The sequence below is a fragment of the Struthio camelus genome, chromosome 1, assembly GCF_040807025.1.
Source record: "Struthio camelus isolate bStrCam1 chromosome 1, bStrCam1.hap1, whole genome shotgun sequence".
Lineage (NCBI taxonomy): Eukaryota > Metazoa > Chordata > Aves > Struthioniformes > Struthionidae > Struthio > Struthio camelus.
Window position 1 is genome coordinate 41,757,370 of NC_090942.1, and position 17,844 is coordinate 41,775,213.

The 17,844-nt window shown below is 39.6% G+C and overlaps 1 protein-coding gene across 4 annotated transcripts; it reads left to right on the plus strand.

Annotated features, from left to right (window-relative positions):
- Positions 1-1,207: 1,207 nt before the first annotated feature.
- TMEM19 (transmembrane protein 19) lies at positions 1,208-15,995 on the plus strand. Of its 4 annotated transcripts, none has more exons than XM_068935703.1 (7): positions 1,208-1,377; positions 1,976-2,130; positions 7,287-7,400; positions 9,045-9,182; positions 9,506-9,760; positions 10,861-11,070; positions 14,291-15,995. In XM_068935703.1, the coding sequence occupies exons 2-7, from the start codon at positions 2,001-2,003 to the stop codon at positions 14,452-14,454; spliced, it is 1,011 nt and encodes a 336-aa protein (XP_068791804.1). In that variant the 5' UTR covers positions 1,208-1,377; positions 1,976-2,000; the 3' UTR covers positions 14,455-15,995. The 4 variants fall into 4 exon arrangements, with proteins under 4 accessions (XP_068791804.1, XP_068791820.1, XP_068791795.1 ...); XM_068935719.1 differs by having other exon boundaries at positions 1,356-1,377; positions 9,506-9,592; XM_068935694.1 differs by lacking the exon at positions 1,208-1,377 and adding an exon at positions 1,489-1,666.
- The last annotated feature ends 1,849 nt before the right edge of the window (positions 15,996-17,844 follow it).

The following is a 17,844-nucleotide window of genomic DNA, read 5'->3' on the forward strand; positions in this document are numbered from 1 at the left end:
AAGTAGTTTTAAGTACTCCTATTCCTGAAAGATCACTAGAGTCTATATCAAAATGTGCCACTTGTTTGGAAAACCTCTTTTACTCCTCTTTTACCTATTAGTCTCTCACAGAATAAATACATAAATAAATCTGTTCTTCAAGTGTATGGAAAGAAGCACACCTGAGGCTATTGATGACCATAAAGTCACTCATCTGTAGAAGTACTTGCAAAATTACGTTATTTATTATATATTCCAGAGAACAAATATTGAATACACATATGTTAGTTCAAAATTATGTTGTGTGATGCTTACAATCTTGTTTATTTTATAGGTGGCTGCCCTAAAACGAAGGGAGGGTTTTTGAAAAGTTGTGGAGCTTCACGTTTCTCTGCTTGGTTGACAAAGCCTCTCGTGCGTGGAAGTGGATGTTGTGGAGTCCTTCTAATAACTTGTATTAGCTTCTTTATTGATAGTCAAGTGTTGTGCAAGTTATTTCTGGCAGGCCCTCAGAAAAGCTACTAGGCAGGTTTGGTCTGTTTTCATCTCAAGCTAATTTTGGGAAATGTTTCAAGTGTCTTTCTTTTAGTGTTAACGAATTAAGAGTTTCAGACCCCATCCAAATACTGGTCTGTATCACTACTTATCAAACGATCTCGTAATCTTATAGTGGTGTCATTCTTTGTTTTTATTCCACAAACAGGCAAATCAGATATATATTTAACACGTTTCTTCCTTTGGCACGTAGACTATTTGTGGTTATTTAAGCATACCACGTCTAGAACTAGGAATTTCTGCAGCGGGTTGCAGGGCGGCCCTCTGTGAGGAGCCGCAGGCAGAGGCCATGTAGGCAGGAGCTCCCCAGCGGCCCGGGCACGGGCACAGGCGCAGGGCTCGCCGCAGCGGAGGCACGCTCATGGAGCCAGGTGTTGCGCAGGACAGAGCTAGGCCGCCCTGAGGAGGATTTGGGGCCAGGGAGGCCTCTGGCCATGGGCACGGGTCTTTTAACCCCGAACCGAGGTACGGGATGGCATCACGAGTTTAGCGGGCCACGTTTCGGTCTGGCTCTTTCTCGAGAGAGCTGTGAGGAGAGAGCCGGGTGCAGGGTGCTGCCCTCTACACACGCCACAGCTGGCAGAAGAGGCTGCAGCCCGTGTCCCCGGGGAGGCCCAACGCCTTGTGGAGGCGCCACCCAGGGCAGAGGACAGGCAGCCCGCCCGCCCGCCCGCCCGCCTCCACAGGCCGCTGAGGGGACGCGGGCTCGGGGCGGAGGGCCGTGGCCCCCCGGCAATGGCAGTTGCCGAGAGGGCGTCAGCGGGTGACGACGGGGCGCGCAGAAAGCGCCGCTGCCCGCGCAACCCCCGCGCCCGGCCGTTGGCGAGAGTCGCAGAGGGACAGGTAGTCTCCGCGGAGGGGAAACCCGCGCAGGCGCGGCGAGACAGGGCGGCGTCTCGGCGGGCAAGCAGGGCTCGCGGGAGGGGCGCCGAGCCGAGGAGCTGCGGCACGGGGCGGGGCGGGGCCCGGCCGGGAGCGGCGGCGGCCGCCGCCCGCCCGCCCGTATTGCGGGCAGGGTTGAGCCGGGCCGCCTCACCCGCGGGCGGAGACGCAGGCGGCGGCGGCCGACGCATGCGCGGAGCCGAGGCCGTGCGGCGAGATGGGCGGCCGCGGCGGAGGGCTGGGGGAGCAGGTGGGTGGCGGGCTCGGGCCGGGCGGCGGGGAGGGAGGTCGGGCGAGGTGGGCAGCGGAGGGCGCGCCGAGCGGGCGGCGGGGTCCTGTCGGCAGCCCGTGCGGCCCCTCGCCGCCCCGCGGCCCGGCGCCCGGCGGGGAAAGGCGGAGCGTCTCGGGGCGGGAAGCGGCGCCCTGGGGACTCTTCGCGGCCCCCGCCCGGCCCGAGGCCTCGGGGCGAGCGGCGGCCGCCGGCAGCCACCTCCCGCACCCCGGGCCGTGTCGCTGATGCCGTGCGCCTTGTGCTTTCCCTCTCCTCCCCCCCCCGCAGGTGGTCTCCGTCTGACTGACTTCCCATGTCATACTACCAGGAGGACTTCTTCAAAGAATACCTCAAAATGATGGCGAATATTGTCATCCTGAGCTTGCTCATATGTATTTCTTTGGCTTTTTGGATCGTGTCCATGACCGCAAGTACCTACTATGGTGAGTTCAAAGGCCAGTGTGCGAGGGGCAGGCCAGGCTCAGCGCTGGCCCTGGCGGCCTCCAGCCTGGCACAGGGAGAGCCGCCTGCTACCTGCAGCCCTGCACGGTGATGGAAATCAGCAGGCTGGAAGAGGCATACACATAGCTCCCTTCCATCACCTTAATGCAACTGAAAACTTGGCTCCTGCCAACAGCTGATGGCGGCTATTAACACCTTCCAAACCATTACTCCACCCTTCTCTGCGGCTCTGCCTAGGGATCCTGATGATTTTAAAATGTTGGTATCCTGTGTGATTTTTCTCCCTAAAAGAAAGAAAATAAGAGAAAAATGGAAGTAACAGTGAAAACAAGGCACAAGCTGATGCCGCTCTTCCTGTGAGGAGAGGAGTGACAGCACATGAGGAGTCCATCAGCCTATAAAAAGTATTAAGAATGTACATGCAGCCCTTGAACAGGGGCGTGGGGGAAGAGTTCTCTTGAAGGAAGAAAGAAACTGAGGAAAGCGGTACAAGAAGAGAGGGATGTATGCACGGAGTCTCTGCCATCAGCGTATACAGTCAGCTCTGGGTCTGATGCAAGGCAACTCAGGCAGGCTGTGGATTAGTTGTGTGTGGTGGCAGGCATGCTAGTGCTGCTTCTGTGGTCTGTCATTTCAGTTCTAGGACCATTTTTACAGCAATGCGTGAATGCAGCAGTACTGCCTTCAGCATCAGTTCACGCCTAGAAGCGTTTGACTGCTTTCGCCAGACCGGTAGATTGGTTCTTAAGTCTTCACCTAATTTCATGCAGAAAGAGCTCCGGTGTCATTGCAGTTTTGCTGCTGCTAAGAGTGCTTAGGGATGCACTGTCAGCATCCCCAAGTGCCTTTATGTGGTGTCAGCTTGGATCCAGAAGGAGCCAGAATGAATATTCCAGCAGTATGAGCTGACTCTTGTGGTATCAATTGGATGCCTCTACCGTGTATTCTGCAGTGTTTCAGGTTCGAGGGTAGGGTGTTAGTAGTGTACAGTATTAAATACTTGTTTTCTGGACATTTCTACTTTGGCTAACAGTGAGATGCTGGACACGCGAAAAGTATGCAGAAGCAGGCTTGACTGCTAGGTTTTGCTAACTTTATTTAGAGCTAACTGAGCCAGATTTAAACACACTATTCAGTTTCATTTGTGAGTGTCTGCTCTGTGCTTTCTGTAGCTATAGCTCTTCTGAGTTTTTCCACTATTTAGTATATTCCAGTCCTTGTTATCTAACGTAATTGAGAATTGACAGCATAGAGTGACAGGGAATACTATCAGAATCAGGATAAGGATGGGTACAAAGGAGGAGAAGACTGCACGCAAATCCTCCTTTTTGTAGAGGAGGATTAGGGAGTAAGAAGGCTGTAACTTGCTGTTCTCCATTTTCTTAAGACTATGTAAAGCTTGAGAAAGGGAATGGAATGAATAGAAACTAATTTAAAGAAGTAGGAGAGACAGCTTCTGTAAGTTTAGCTTGTAAAAGTTGCAGTTCTTAACCAGAAATATACATTCATTAATTTACAGTTTATAGTTCACAATTGTGCTTAAGCGCCAAACAGTGACCAGAATATTGATATAATGGGAACATTAAAGACTCCATAAGAAATCAGTTAATGTCTTCTATCTCAGTCTTAACTAGTTAAGATGTAATAGAAATTTAGTACTGATTCTTAGGTTTTTCTCAAAAGAAATACAAAAGGTCAATTTAAAACAAGCCTTAAAAAGATGAAAATTTTCTTTGTTAATGCCAACAACCGAAAAAAAGAAGCTCTTGGTTCTTTGGTACAGCTCACATTCAAGTTTGTATCAAAACTTTTTTGGTTTGTAATTAGCAATGCTGGGCTACAGTATTGCAGGTTTCTTCATATACATTCCCAAGGCACCAGCCTTTCTTTCAAATTTTTGAGTCAGTACTTGTCAGTAGAACTCCCTTGCACGCCTCCTGCAGCACTGTGTCTTTTCAGTGCACGGAAGTTTGCTCTTGAATCATTGTGTTTGCAATAAGTGTTACTGTGAAATAAGTTTGCCCTACTTGGAACTAAGGAGCCTGTATATCTGCAGAGTTACAAGCGCTGCTGACAAGCGTTTTTGTCAAAGACCATTATGTTGAGCAGCTTTCCAGCAAGACAAGCTGCTGTGCCTGTGTAAAGTCTTTCCTCTATGAGATTGAGACTCACTTTAATGATAGATTTGGGATGTCTTCTATGTGTGTAGCTGACACTTGATAAATATCTTCTCATCTGTTTTCGTATTTTCCCTCTAGCCTCAAAAGCTAAATAAACGATTAGCCTTAGTTTTTGTTTAATCCCCCCTCCCCCAAACTTACAAAAAGCGTCACTTGTAGTCTTGCTGAGATAGTCATCATCATAAAATTTGTATTTGAGAGGCTCACATCACATTTAAAAGGTTTGAGAGGCCTGATGTTTTAGAAAGCAGCCACACCACTTCTACCTAATAAACTGAGTTCCCTGGCCTTTTTTTGGAAGTAAAATTTTGTCACGTGACAGTAAGTTGTGTAGTTTAGGATGTAATCAATAGCTTGCCTCTCTGACTGCAAAGATGAAAGACTTCTTCGGCTCTTGTAGCATTCTAGCAGCAATTTCTTCTTGTACTTTGGATTGATGCCTTCTATAAGTTAGAAGTTCTATAGTATATACTTTTGCCTGTCTTTGTATGTCAATGCCTTTTGCAATGGAATTTGTTACTTTCAATTTAAAGTCAAAACAAGGCGGTAGGATAAAAAGGTTGTATGTGTATTACTGCAAAGGCAGAGAACTTATTGGAGAATTTTATGAAAATACATCTTTTACCTGGACATTAATAACTCCTTTGAGTTTATTAGCTGATTTTATTTCATCGAGTATTTTTGAATTCTAGGAGAGTTTTAGATTGATTGTTTTTAATGTTGTATGATTAGTAGTGATATAATGACACTAATGGGATGTTATTTTCCTGTTCTGCACGTTCTTTTGAATTCAAATCATAATGACTAAGCAGAGAGAACAAACTCGAGAAGGAAAAGGATTTTTACAAGGCACTGTAGATATCCTGAGGAGAAAGTAACTTGATTTTTGTTAAATTCAAGTTAGTTTTGTTTGCAAAAATGAACCATTTGTAATTTTGAAAAACAGCATTTTTGTTTTGGAGTTATCCAAATAGTCTGTCCTGGCAGTTTAAGCAGTCAAATTAAAAACTGCCGATCATAAAGAAGGGTCTTAGTGCTGAATAAGTGTTTTTTCAAGTCAGGAAATTTTTGGATGCAGCTTGCTTTAACAACCTTCTGTAGGGCTTCAGGCCAACGTGTGCAATTAGTTGTCTCTCCAGCTGCAAGGTTGGAAAGAGGTGGGTGTGCATGAGCAGTTGAGAGGAACTACTCAGAGCGAAGAGTAAGAAGTCTAAATCATCTATGATTACCAGTTAAACCAAATTTTCTCTAGAGAAAAACAAGGACACAGAACAAGCAGAACTGCTTGTAGATAACGACAAGCTCACTTAGAGGAGAACTCTTTAGATGGCAACTGGACTTTGCAACAGCTTGTATGTCCTGTGGCTAGTGTTTACTTAAGAAATATAAAATGTTTAGTGCAGATTGTTCTTTAGCAAAAACCATGATTTAGTAGGGGTACCCTAAAGTTTGCTGAAATAAGCTTAATTTTCCGTTAGTTTACTATTTGGAGTATTTCTGGTTTCCTCTGAATGTTTCTAGTACTAGCCCCTCTTTCAGTGAAGATTTAGGGTTACTAAAGTTATAAGAACATCCATTGTAAAGATAATAGCTGTAGCTCAGATGTTTCTGAGATATGTAAATCCTCACTGTTGAGGAGGTGTGCAAGAGTTTAGCTGCCATGGATAATGGTGATCAGATGGTGATGAAAGAAGAGAGAGTGAGGAGAGGAACAGAAAGTAGCAGGACAAATACACGTTTTATGCCACAGCTGTCTATAATATGTTGCTTGACTGAAGAGATCAGTAGCCTGGTTCAGTACAAGCAGATAATCAGGGGAAGGGAATTACACTATCAAGATTATTTAATATGTTCTCATCTTTTTTAGGAGGAGGGGGATTAAACATCTTTATTGTCAGTCAAAAAATGAATAGATTGTTAGCAAGGAAGAAAAATCTCAGTATTTTATAACTGTAAATCCCTGGTGTCTCCCCATTATAAGTACTGCATGCTCTTGTGGTCATCCCATCTCAAAATGTACATAGCGGAATTAGAAAGGAACGCTGCAGGTAATAAGGACGAGCACAGCAGATAACAGCACCCATGTGAAGAAGACTTGAATAGCTTTAGGTAAGATATTTCAGCACGGAAAGGGGACATCTATAAAGGTTATGAATGGCAGGGAGAAGATGAATAGGAAACGATCCTATAGACCCTGCTATTTCGAATGCTTGAAAAACAATGTGAAGCTCCCAGTGTATTGTTCTGATTTTTATTACATTGGAGAAAAGTGCCAAAAAGTATTAGTGACTGAGGATAGTGTTCATTCTTTTTATTGTGCATGTCTTTACTGAAACTTCCTCAAAACTAAATTATTACACTGCTTAAATTCATTCATGTAGTTACCAGAGAATCAGTCATAATGTTGTCTATGATGGAAGTTCTTGCGTTTATGTATTTACTTAAAAGTTTACTTCACAGTCTGTTTACGTTCTAGGAATGCTAATGTTTTCTTAACTGGAATTTTAGTTTGAATTTTATCCATATTTCGAACTGATTTTTTTTCTACATAACTTACTGTTATTATATGTTTGCTGTAATTTGTGTCCTGTCCAAATCAGGTTTCAGCTGGTCTTACTTTTTCAATGTTAATTTTCAGAGCTCATAAATCCCTTTTAGAATGAAAAAAATCACTGTCTTAATTTCTTGATGCATTTGCTATTTTTTTAAATAAATTCATTTTAGTTAATATTTTTGTTGTTGTGGTACGGAAGCTGAACAATAGAAAAGCTGAATAGATAGTTGCAGATATTTCTGTACTCTGTTCATATGCATATTTCTCTTCTGAAGGGTAAAGAGGTTTAACCAGTATTAAGATCAGATTTTAAATGTGCACTAGAAGAGAATTACTTTTCAGGTATAAAGGCAATGAAAAGGCATATAAGGATGGCTTGTAACCATTTAATTTAATTTACCAGGCACTTTACGACCCATTTCTCCATGGCGTTGGCTTTTTTCAGTCTTGGTTCCACTAGTGATTGCTACACAGGGTTTTAAGAAGAAGAGTCTTGATCACAGTGGTGCTTTGGGAGGTATGTTTTTTTTCCGGAGCTATTAAACTAAATACTTAAAGAACTAAATTAAGATCCTTTTAAATGTACCTAATGTTCTTGTAACACTTTCCTAGCTAGTCCTATGATAACAAAAATATAAGTATAAACATACATATCTTGAATTCATACTTATTTTTCTTATACCTGTTTAAGTAATCAAGTTAGTTTGTGCTGCTGTTCATGACTCATTTGATTAATATTGTCATTAGATGTATATAATTCTGGAAGATTGTTTTAAACTTCAGTACAGTATTCATTTAAAACTGCATGTTTTGTATAGTAAAATGATTTGCAGATACGGTCATGAGACATGACGTAACATGTACTTTGGACCCTGCAGTATCATATATATTTCGGGGAAAACTGCCTGGTACGGTTTGGTTTGGTTTTGTTTCGTTTTCACGTATGTAGAGATAATAGAGTGAAACAGGCAGTGGTAAAGAAATACCTTAAAACTGAGGCATGTCAGCAGCCAACCTACCTGGTAGGAACCCAGTAAAGATAACGTGGTTCTCCTTTTTGTAAATACAAGCAGTTCTCAGATGGTTTTTGCTTCCCCAAAATAAGATGGAAATTAAGTTTGTACTCCACTTCAGGCAGTTGACTGTTTCAAGAATGTTTTTCTTGGCCAGATGAAAAACCCGCCAAGGTAGTGTACAGTAGCGTTCATTAAATTCTGATGAAAGTCTTCTGATGAGGTGATTGACCCTTGTCTCATGAAGTTGTATGAATTGATGGTCAATAGAAAGAAACAGAACCTCCAATCTTTTCCTCCCGTCTTGCAAATTTTTTCTTTTATCTGTGAGTTAAGAGGTAGTAATTTTCTGATTAGAAACCATCTTTGCTTTTCTGCTACGTTTTTACCTTGTAACGTGTATCAGCTCTGCTAGACAGCTCATGTTGGCATGTGGTTTAAGTGCTGCCAATTTTCTTTCAGTACATAAGAATTGTAATATTACGATGGGCAGTGAGAATTGGACCTCCCAGTCAAAAGTGTGGAGGAGGAAGTAAGTAGGAAGTACATCTGGGAGCTCAAATGCTTAAGAAAACTACAGAAAGAAAAAGATGGCAAGAAATGAGAAACATGAAAATGAAGAACTGAAGGGAGAAGCAGCAACTGTTAAGATATGGAGAGGGTTTGACTAGATTATCTTAAAGAGACCCTTGAGGGGATGGGGTTTGATCCCCAAACTGAAGTTAAACTTGCTGATAGAGCTGTAGCCACAGCTGTATGTATGCTTCGCATACAAACAATTAAAATTCTTCAGGTGGGGTATGTAAAAGCTGAAGGTTATCTAATCAAAATTTTCTTATTGCTCTATCTTTCATTTTTGCACAGCATTTCTGATTCATGGCAGTACTAGAGCAGATCTTCAAAAAATAAAAAAACATAAGATATCTTTAGCACAAGATAATATTTAAGAGAAAATGTTGAAAGTAACTTTTCAGTCAAGGTGTCTCTGAAATTCTCGTTAAAGGTGTTGGGCACTTCAGCATTCTGTTATTGCATGACTGTCTTATTTTAGATTTATCATGCAGATATTATTGCTTGTATTTAAGAGATTCAAAACACTTTCATTGCTCTGCAAAGTAATAGTTACAGACTTTTTTTTGTCTTTGTAGGACTGGTGGTTGGATTTATCCTTACAGTTGCAAATTACAGTTTCTTCACTGCTTTGTTTGTATTTTTTGTTACTTCTTCAAAACTTACTAAATGGAAAAAAGATGTGAAGAAGCAAATAGATTCAGAATACAAAGAGGGTAAGGCCTAACATTAATTCCTTCAGATCCTTTGTGAAGAATAAATACTTCATGTTCCCCTTTCTTTCAAAGGGTCAGACAAGATGTCACACCCAGAATAAGGAATGCTGTTTTTTCCCCCCACCCTCATCATAAGAACTGTTAACAAGCTACTTGGCTTTTGTATCTGGTCTATTTGATAAGCAAACTAAACTAGTTTTTGTTTTGAAAATATGTCTCTCTCTTAATCAATTTTCTGAATTTGTATTTTGCTTTTGCCTGATGCCGTTGCATGTCAAGGTGTTTTACTTGAAAATACAAAAATCTGTTTTTTGTCACTTTAGGTGGACAAAGGAATTGGGTACAAGTATTCTGTAATGGCGGTGTTCCTACTGAGCTGGCCATCTTATATATGATAGAAAACGGACCAGGTGAAATTTCGATAGACTTTTCCAAGCAATACACAGCATCATGGATGTGCTTATCCCTCTTAGGAGCATTGGCATGCTCTGCTGGTGATACATGGGCTTCAGAGATTGGTAGTGTAATGAGTAAAAGCAAGCCAAGGTTGATAACAACCTGGGAAAAGGTTCCAGTAGGTGAGGTATTATCTGTCTTACATGTTCATGTCTTAATATTTTGCTGATTTGTTTTGAACTATGCATCCAGTGTAAAGTTTCAAAAAAGCCCCTAAAAAACAAACATCGAAATTCTGGGATTAGAAAATGTTAATAGGAATGCATTCTCTGAAATTCCATTTAGTCAGCTGTGGTTTTGCTGCTATCTCATTTGTGACATACAGAAGTATATAACATTCTGTGGACTAAAATCCTTCTTAGCGAATTCTGTCAGTCCTTGTTTCTGGTACTGCTAAAGTGTTTTTATTGCTGCTGATAGATGGCAGCCTGTATTCTGTATGAGTTTTTTAATCATTAAAATTTTCATCGGTAGAAGAGTATATAAAGTACATGTAAACACTGCAGAAAATTCACTTCTTAACCAAACAGCTCATTTCTTTTTACATTTTATCAAAGGTGGGTAGAATAACCTTCCTTCTCCGGAACCTTGTCTCCACAGTGGATGACATTGCTTACCGATGTGTGTATTTTGAGTCTTGCCAGTATGCTGATCTGTGTTTTAGCTCTTGTGGGACAAGATTTAAAAGCATGGACTTTTTTTAACTTTATAAGTACAACTCATTTATTTTCAGTAAGCTGACAAATATCTTCCTTTCTTTGGATTTTGCTCTTACATTTCATCAAGAATATATTTAAAAGAATCTTGGTAGACCTCTTCTGAAAGAGGTATTGTTTTAATAGCATGCACACCAGGAACTCATATGTATTGAATAAATGTCTTTTTTTCTTTTTTCCTCCAAATTTAGAGTAGTCAAATAACCAGGTGACGCTGAAAGACTAGCTATCCCATTTTGCTTAATTTTTTTAGTGTTTATTTCTAGATAACTAGCCTTAGAGACAATTAAAGTAATAGTAATACATAAGCTGTAAGGGTGCAGGTTAAGCTTCTTGGCAGCATAATAGGAATTGTACATAAAAGCTATGGTAAGAGAGTCTTGCAGGTAAATGGGGGAAAGATGACTATCAGCACTGTTCTGTTTTCATATAAAACAATTTAACAAATAAAACTCTTTTCTATTAGAAAAGAGGTTTGTAAATTAATGTAATTGTATTTGATTTAGGTACGAATGGAGGAATTACTTTAGTGGGCCTGTTCTCAAGTTTACTTGGTGGCATGGCAGTAGGTGCAGCCTACTTCGTAACACAGCTCATTTTTGTGAGTGATCTGGATGCGTCTGCGCCACAATGGCCAATTATTGTGTTTGGTGCAGCAGCTGGCTTACTGGGATCAATTGTTGATTCGTATTTGGGAGCAACGATGCAATACAGTGGTAAGATTATTCCTCTCTCTTTTTTTTTTTTTTTTTTCCCCCCTCTCCTAGTGTAACCTAAAAATTGACTTCAAGGGCCGGGGAGTTGATTTTTAAATTGAGAAAATACAGAAATAGTAACACAAAGGCCAAAGGAAGCCAAAATGATGGACGTGATAATGAAGACAAGAGCAAAGGCAGTTGGTCCTTTATTCATATCTTCCATCCCCTTCCTTTTACCACACTTTGATTTCAGTACATTTTTTATCTTATGTTACTGTCTTGGAGATCTCTAGTCCCTTTTAGTCATCCACAACACATTTGCAGAATCACAGAACGGTTGAGGTTGGAAGGGACCTCTGGAAATCACCTAGTCCAACCCCCCTGCGCTAGCACGCTCACCTAGAGCACATTGCCCAGGACTCTGTCCAGAAGGCTTTTGAATATCTCCGAGGATGGAGGCTCCACGACCTCTCTGGGCAACCTGTTCCCGTGCTCAGTCACCCTCACAGGCAAAAAGTTTTCGCTTATGTTCAGCTGGAGCTTTCCGTGTTTCAGTTTGTGCCCGTTGCCGCTCATCCTGTCAGTGGGCACCACGGAAAGAGTCTGGCCCCATCCTCTTTACACCCTCCCTTCAGATATTTAAATGCACTGATAAGATTCCCCCGCAGTTAGCTTGGAAGAAAGCATTGCTGCTTCCTCCTTATAGCTAATTATATACGTAATTATGGTAGCATAAGAGGAAATGTCAACTTAATGTTATCCGTTCCCTCAGACTAAGTTGTCGCTGCAGAATCTCCATTTCTTACTTTGAAGATTTAGTGATAGTCTCAGCTTTAGTAATTAAAATAGAAGAGATCCAAGTAAACGTGCACAATATTTTACGTTCTGTTATTGCACTGTTTAGTAGAGTACTGTTTCCTGCAAGTTAAGCCACAAACTAGCTGTGATTTCTCTAAAAGGCTGCTTGTCGCTGTTGTCCACTTTCTTTAAAAGATTGCTGGCTGGCTGATTCTATATTATTTCAGTATTTATTTCTGCATTGCCCTCCAGAATCATTGACTCTCAATGAATGCAACAGACAACCTTCAGGTGAAACCCTAAACATAGCCTATGATTAAAGGCTTTTTCTTTTTTTTTTTTTTTTTTGAACGCTATATTTGACACTATTCTACTCAACAGATGGTTTGCAGACAGAACTTCAATTGTTGGATTTTGTTGTCGATACCCTTATTTTGTTGTAAGTGAGTATATAAATTTGCAGATTACCTGCCTGAGAGATACAAGTCCTTTAAAGCCACCATCTCTGAAGCATATCACAGTGAGAACTACAAACTGGCATCGATGCGGGGTTTCCAGCAGTTTTTATGTTCTATTCTTTGTACTTCTTTGAAAGTGGAATGTTTAACCACTTGAGGAATTTTTAACTACAGTATTTCTGTGCTAAAGAGGAAGCACTTAAGTACTCGGACACTCTTTCATTCTCCTAATCAGGCCAACACATTAAGAGGATATGTTAAACCTAGTTAATGCAGTCTCACGTTTAAGAGCAACTGTTTCTTCTTCACTTCAGATACTTTTCCATGCTCAGTAACTATTTTGCTAGCTGCAGCGTGCAAATTCCTCAATTTACTTTCCAGCACTACTTACACATCTGTAGTATGTATACTGTGTACATATATATGCTATATATACTGTGGTATAGATGAGTGCCACAGGGTGTGCATATTTTGTGTATCTCTTTACTTCAACCCACTTTCCTAAACCCTATTCAGTGCAGCCTCACAAGAAAGTTTCCAATCTCTGTTGCAATATCTTGTAGAGCGGTAAATAAAGAGGCAATAGATAATAAATGGGGAATTATTTTTATCACATCTTTTTTGAAAACAGTATGCTACCGTTGCCTGTCCCCTCTGTCTGCATTTTTCCTAGTGGTCATCTTAGTAGATTCAGTTTATAGACTGGGATGCTCACTGCTTCTGAGAGAAGTTCCTTCTGTGAAGACATATATATATTAAGTAAAACTCTGTTTGAATAGTTTTGCAGAATTAGATCCTAATTCTCCAGTGTTAACCTTTGAAATTCTGCCCATTTTGTAAATAACCAAGCTAATGGAAAGACTTTCTGTTACCCTTCGTATCTCTGCTCTGAATCTAGGTTTTGTCTGCCTTTGAGGTACGTATTTATAAAAAATTAACCCCTGTTTTTCTCTTAAGAAAATGTTCTAAAACATAGTAAATATTAAGAGTTAAACTGTCTGGATTTGACACTTGATTTTCTGTAGCCCTTTTCCATTAGTCAAAGCTAGATTTAAATATATAATTTAAAGGTAACAGTAACACCAGCTATTTACTTGCCAAGCAGTTTTTTTTTTTAAGTTTTCTCTGACATGCTTTTATTTTTGTTTTGTAATAAAGCAGCAGCTCATAATTAATATTATGGGTATTAGCAGGTATTCAAATCTACAGAGAAAAATAATGCTAATACAAAATGTGCCGATCTGTTTTGGAATGTTTCCTTATGCTAGCATTAAGTAGGTGCATATGCACACACCCAGTTAGTACTTTATTGTATTGTGAGTTGCCATTAAAATTATACACTTTTATCAGTAAATAGAATAGTCAATTTGGACGAAAATAGGATAACTGTGTGTAAACAATAACAGCTAATGAAACACCATGCTAGAGTACTGCTAGTACAGAGCAGGAAATGCCTAAGTGAGGGGAAAAAAAATCCATGCGGCCGCTAGTATAAAATGGGTGCGTAAAGACGTTAAATTCAGCCTCTATAAGGAGCTTATTTGCTGTCAGATCAAGTAATAATTTTGTTTCCATTATTTAACTTTGAAAACAAATGCATCTTTTTGACAAGAATATACATGTTGCCAATCAGTTGTTTTTCTTCTGTTCAAAACAGCATCTTTTGCTTTAGAATGGCTCTTGGAGTAGCTCATGTTTGTTTCAAACCTCTTTGTTACAGAACTGTGCAAAGGGAGAGGCGGGCCTGGTACAACTGTAACTCTTCAAAAGAGATAACTTCTAACATGAAGTATAGCATTTGTATTCCATTCTTTGAAGCTATTGGATTAAACTGTAATTAATTGGGTCGGTTAGTGTCTTTTCTTACAGAGGTTTAACACCATAATTTTAAACTCAACAATTTGGGAAGCTGCATATACTTGGTTACTAAGTTTCTTTTCAGCTCGGTTAGCTTTGTAAATTGAAGTATTATCTTTTCCCAGGTTTTGACAAGAATATTGGCATGGTTGTCAACCACCAAACAAGAGACTCCAAGCACGTATCTGGAAAACCTATATTAGACAACAACGCAGTAAATCTGTTTTCTTCTGTAATCATTGCTTTGGTGCTTCCAAGTGTGGCATGGGGTTTCTGGCCAAGAGGTTGAAGTGGTTGAAAGTTTTTCTGTATGTGACTCAGTGTTGTTGAGCCTTACTCAAAGACTCTTACGAGTGCTCTTTGGATGCTCTTGAGGAGAGGGGTCTGCAACCATCAGAGCCAAAGGACTTTCCATCACAATTTCTTTAGGCTATAAGCTTCATATGGCAGTTGCCATCTGTCAGGGTGAAGAAGGGATTTTTGTCAATATGCTCCTGCTGCTTTTCAAGTGGATGTTGATCACTGCTAAGCGAGGTGAAGCAGTTCATTTATCCTTACGGAGCTGAAGTGGGCATCCGTGTTTTCTACGGTCCACAGATTCTGGAAGACCAAGAAACTGGCATTAGATGCTTAATCTACATCTACCAGCATGATGGAGTATTGTGGCTACTGTCTAAGCCCAGCACAAAGTACTCTAGGTTGGCGGTGGTAACACGGGTGAAATCAATGAATTCTGGTATAATATTTCCCATGATCTCCTATAGGATGTAAGATTTCATGGAAATAATTTGAAATCTTAAAAAAAAGAAAAAAAGTGTTTGAAAAAAAGACTAAATTTAAAATAAAAACTTGACAGTTTTTCCAGTAAGAATAATAAATTTGACTTTGTTTTATACAAATCTTTAGAATTCTTTATTTCCAAACTAAAAATATTTATAAGGGTTGTTAGCCCTGTTGTAATGTGTTACTTATTAAATTATCTAAATATGATAGTTTCAATTTTTGTTTGTTTGTTTAGCAATATGAACGTCATTTCTGTAATATTTAGGATATTGACCAAAATATTTTCTGTAGATTCTTTCTCAGTAGTGTCACTTCTTTCCATTTTCTTTGGGGTTGCTTTTTAGTGATGATAGTCTCAACCGAAGAAGCCACAGAGGTTCTTTGTGGTGAATGGGGAGAGTCTCATCTCTAAAGCATTTCAAAATGGGAATTTAACTTTTAGTGCTTAGATTGCTGTATTAGAGGAGTCTGTCTTTCACCATTAATTATAGAAGATATGGAAGTGACTTAGCCAGCACAGATTGTGCTGAAACCTTATGAATACCCTCTTGATAACCTCTCACTGGAGACATTCAGAAGGTAGGGCCTGCACTGTTAACTTCTAAAATCCTTTTTTTCTTTTTATCTTCATAAATAGATGAGCATTTTACATTAAATACCAGATTTTTACAAGCATTCTGTATATGTTGCCTGTCCTGATTCCCTTGAGTTAAGTATTATGCCACCTTTTATGAGAACATTTAAAATTATAAAAACACCTTCCATTTTGAGTTTACTTGTTTGAAATCTGCTCTATATAAATCTGGAATTTAGCACTGGAACTTGTAAACTGTATTACCCAGTTATATATACAAGATTTCAAACTAGTGAAAGCTTTCAGAAAAGAATGATTTTGTGGCTGCTGTATTTCAGTTGCTTCTGTAGTAAGGTGCAAAATTATAAAAGGAATATAAGTACTTAAACTATAACTATAAACACACAAAGTCTTTATTAATTGTTTGGATTTAGGCTGCTTCTAAATAAACATTAATCTTTTTAAATATTTTATTAATACTGTTGTGATTTCTGGAATTAACACACTGAATTCTTTTAACATAATTTTTCTTTCAATTAAACAGCTTATATTTTTAAATACTTTTGATACCTGAAACAAAATACATTTTCAAACACTGAAGTAGACTTTTAGTCAACTTTTCATTAATTGGGTCATACTTTTGAAATAGCTTACTGCAGTGAGAAGACATCTATAATTTCAAATTCATAGCAGCATGAAATGCTTTCATCTGTTATCATATGCATTAATGTGATCTGAATGAACTGCTGCAGGTAGGACCTTCAAAGGCCATTATCAAGAATTTTATCTTTGTCATATTTTCTTAGTGATGACACTGAGTTGCTTTTGAAATTCCCACTCCTAAATCTTCAGTATTTAGAAAGATCTGAGCGCTCTGAAGAGAACAATGTTAACTCCAGGTGTATTATTTTGAATGGGGGTAGACCTTACACAAATTTTCCTACATTTAGCTTCTTTCATTTAGTAACTATAGAATTGTTAGCCCCCCCCACCCCCCCGCCAAGAGAGGACACAGGGAGAAAGTTATGTGACTTAGTGCCTGTAAATTGGTGTGTGTCTCTAATTAGCACTTATTGGGATCAGAAAGAGCAAGCAGGAATACTACCCATCCACAAGATACTTGGAGAGATTAAAAAAAAAAAAAAGTAAAGGGGGAAGCAAAAGGGCAAGTGATTAAAAATAGGAGGAGCTAGGACAAAAACAGAAGGAAATTTATAGAAAAGATTTGAAGGTGCAAAAAAGGTCAATGCATTATGCAAATTTATTTTCATCCTTTAAAAACATTTGAATATTTATTTTCCTTCAGAGCCACTGATACATTTAGTTTATGAGAAATCTGCCACTAATTTTCCTTTCATTCATTCATATTTCCATAGCATCAAGAGGACATATTGGGTTATCTTTTTTTTTTTTTTAACTGAAGAGTTGCAATTATGAAGCCTTGAATCTCATTCTCCGTATGGCTTTAGATGTTATGTAAGTTCAACTAAAAGTGAGTGTAGCTATACTTACGACATAATTTATGCTTAATAAATAACATTTTGCAATCTCTCTGTGCGTGAGAAATCTTTAGCCAGATTTGGTTTAGGCTTAGTGTATTGAATCTGAATGTTTAAGAATACTGATATCACAATCACGGATATATCACTGAATTATTTGTGTAAGTCTTTTTATTTTGCTGTTTCTAACCAGCTGACATTCAGAAGACTGTCTTCTTTGACAATAAAGGGTTGAAATGTCTTAAAATACTGTTGGCAGTTTACAGAAGCTGTTTTGGGAAATGGATAAATGAGGCAGTAGATCGATGTTCACATTAAAATCTGTTAGGACTGGGTGTCACAGATTTGTAAGTAGGACTTGTTTTCCCTCTCTTCTCCTGACAGTGCTTTGGACTCCGCCCAGCCTTTTTAAAACTTAATTATCTGGCATCTTAAATTGCAGCAAGTCACCCTCTTCAAGGAGGAGTCAATCTACTTTGCAGAAAGTTTATTCACTTAAAGCTTTGTAGGTACACTCCAATCTCTGCTTCTGGCAGTTCTGCCGGTGTTGTCAGATGTTTTGTTGCTTCACACCAGGGCCAACTGTGTAAGGACCTCTGTGCCTTCCTGTGCTCTAAAATTGTAACTGGATAACATCTCTCCGTTTAAAGGCTGGTTTTATTTTGGGTGCGTTGGTGCGGCTCTCAGAATGATGTGCCTTTGTAATGGGTGGTTCACTCAGACTCCGTAGATCCCTGCACTGTTTCCAGGCTTGGAGCCACCTTTGGTAAATTTTAGCGTATCCCAAATGAAGATGAAATACGGGAAGGTAGAAATAAAGCTG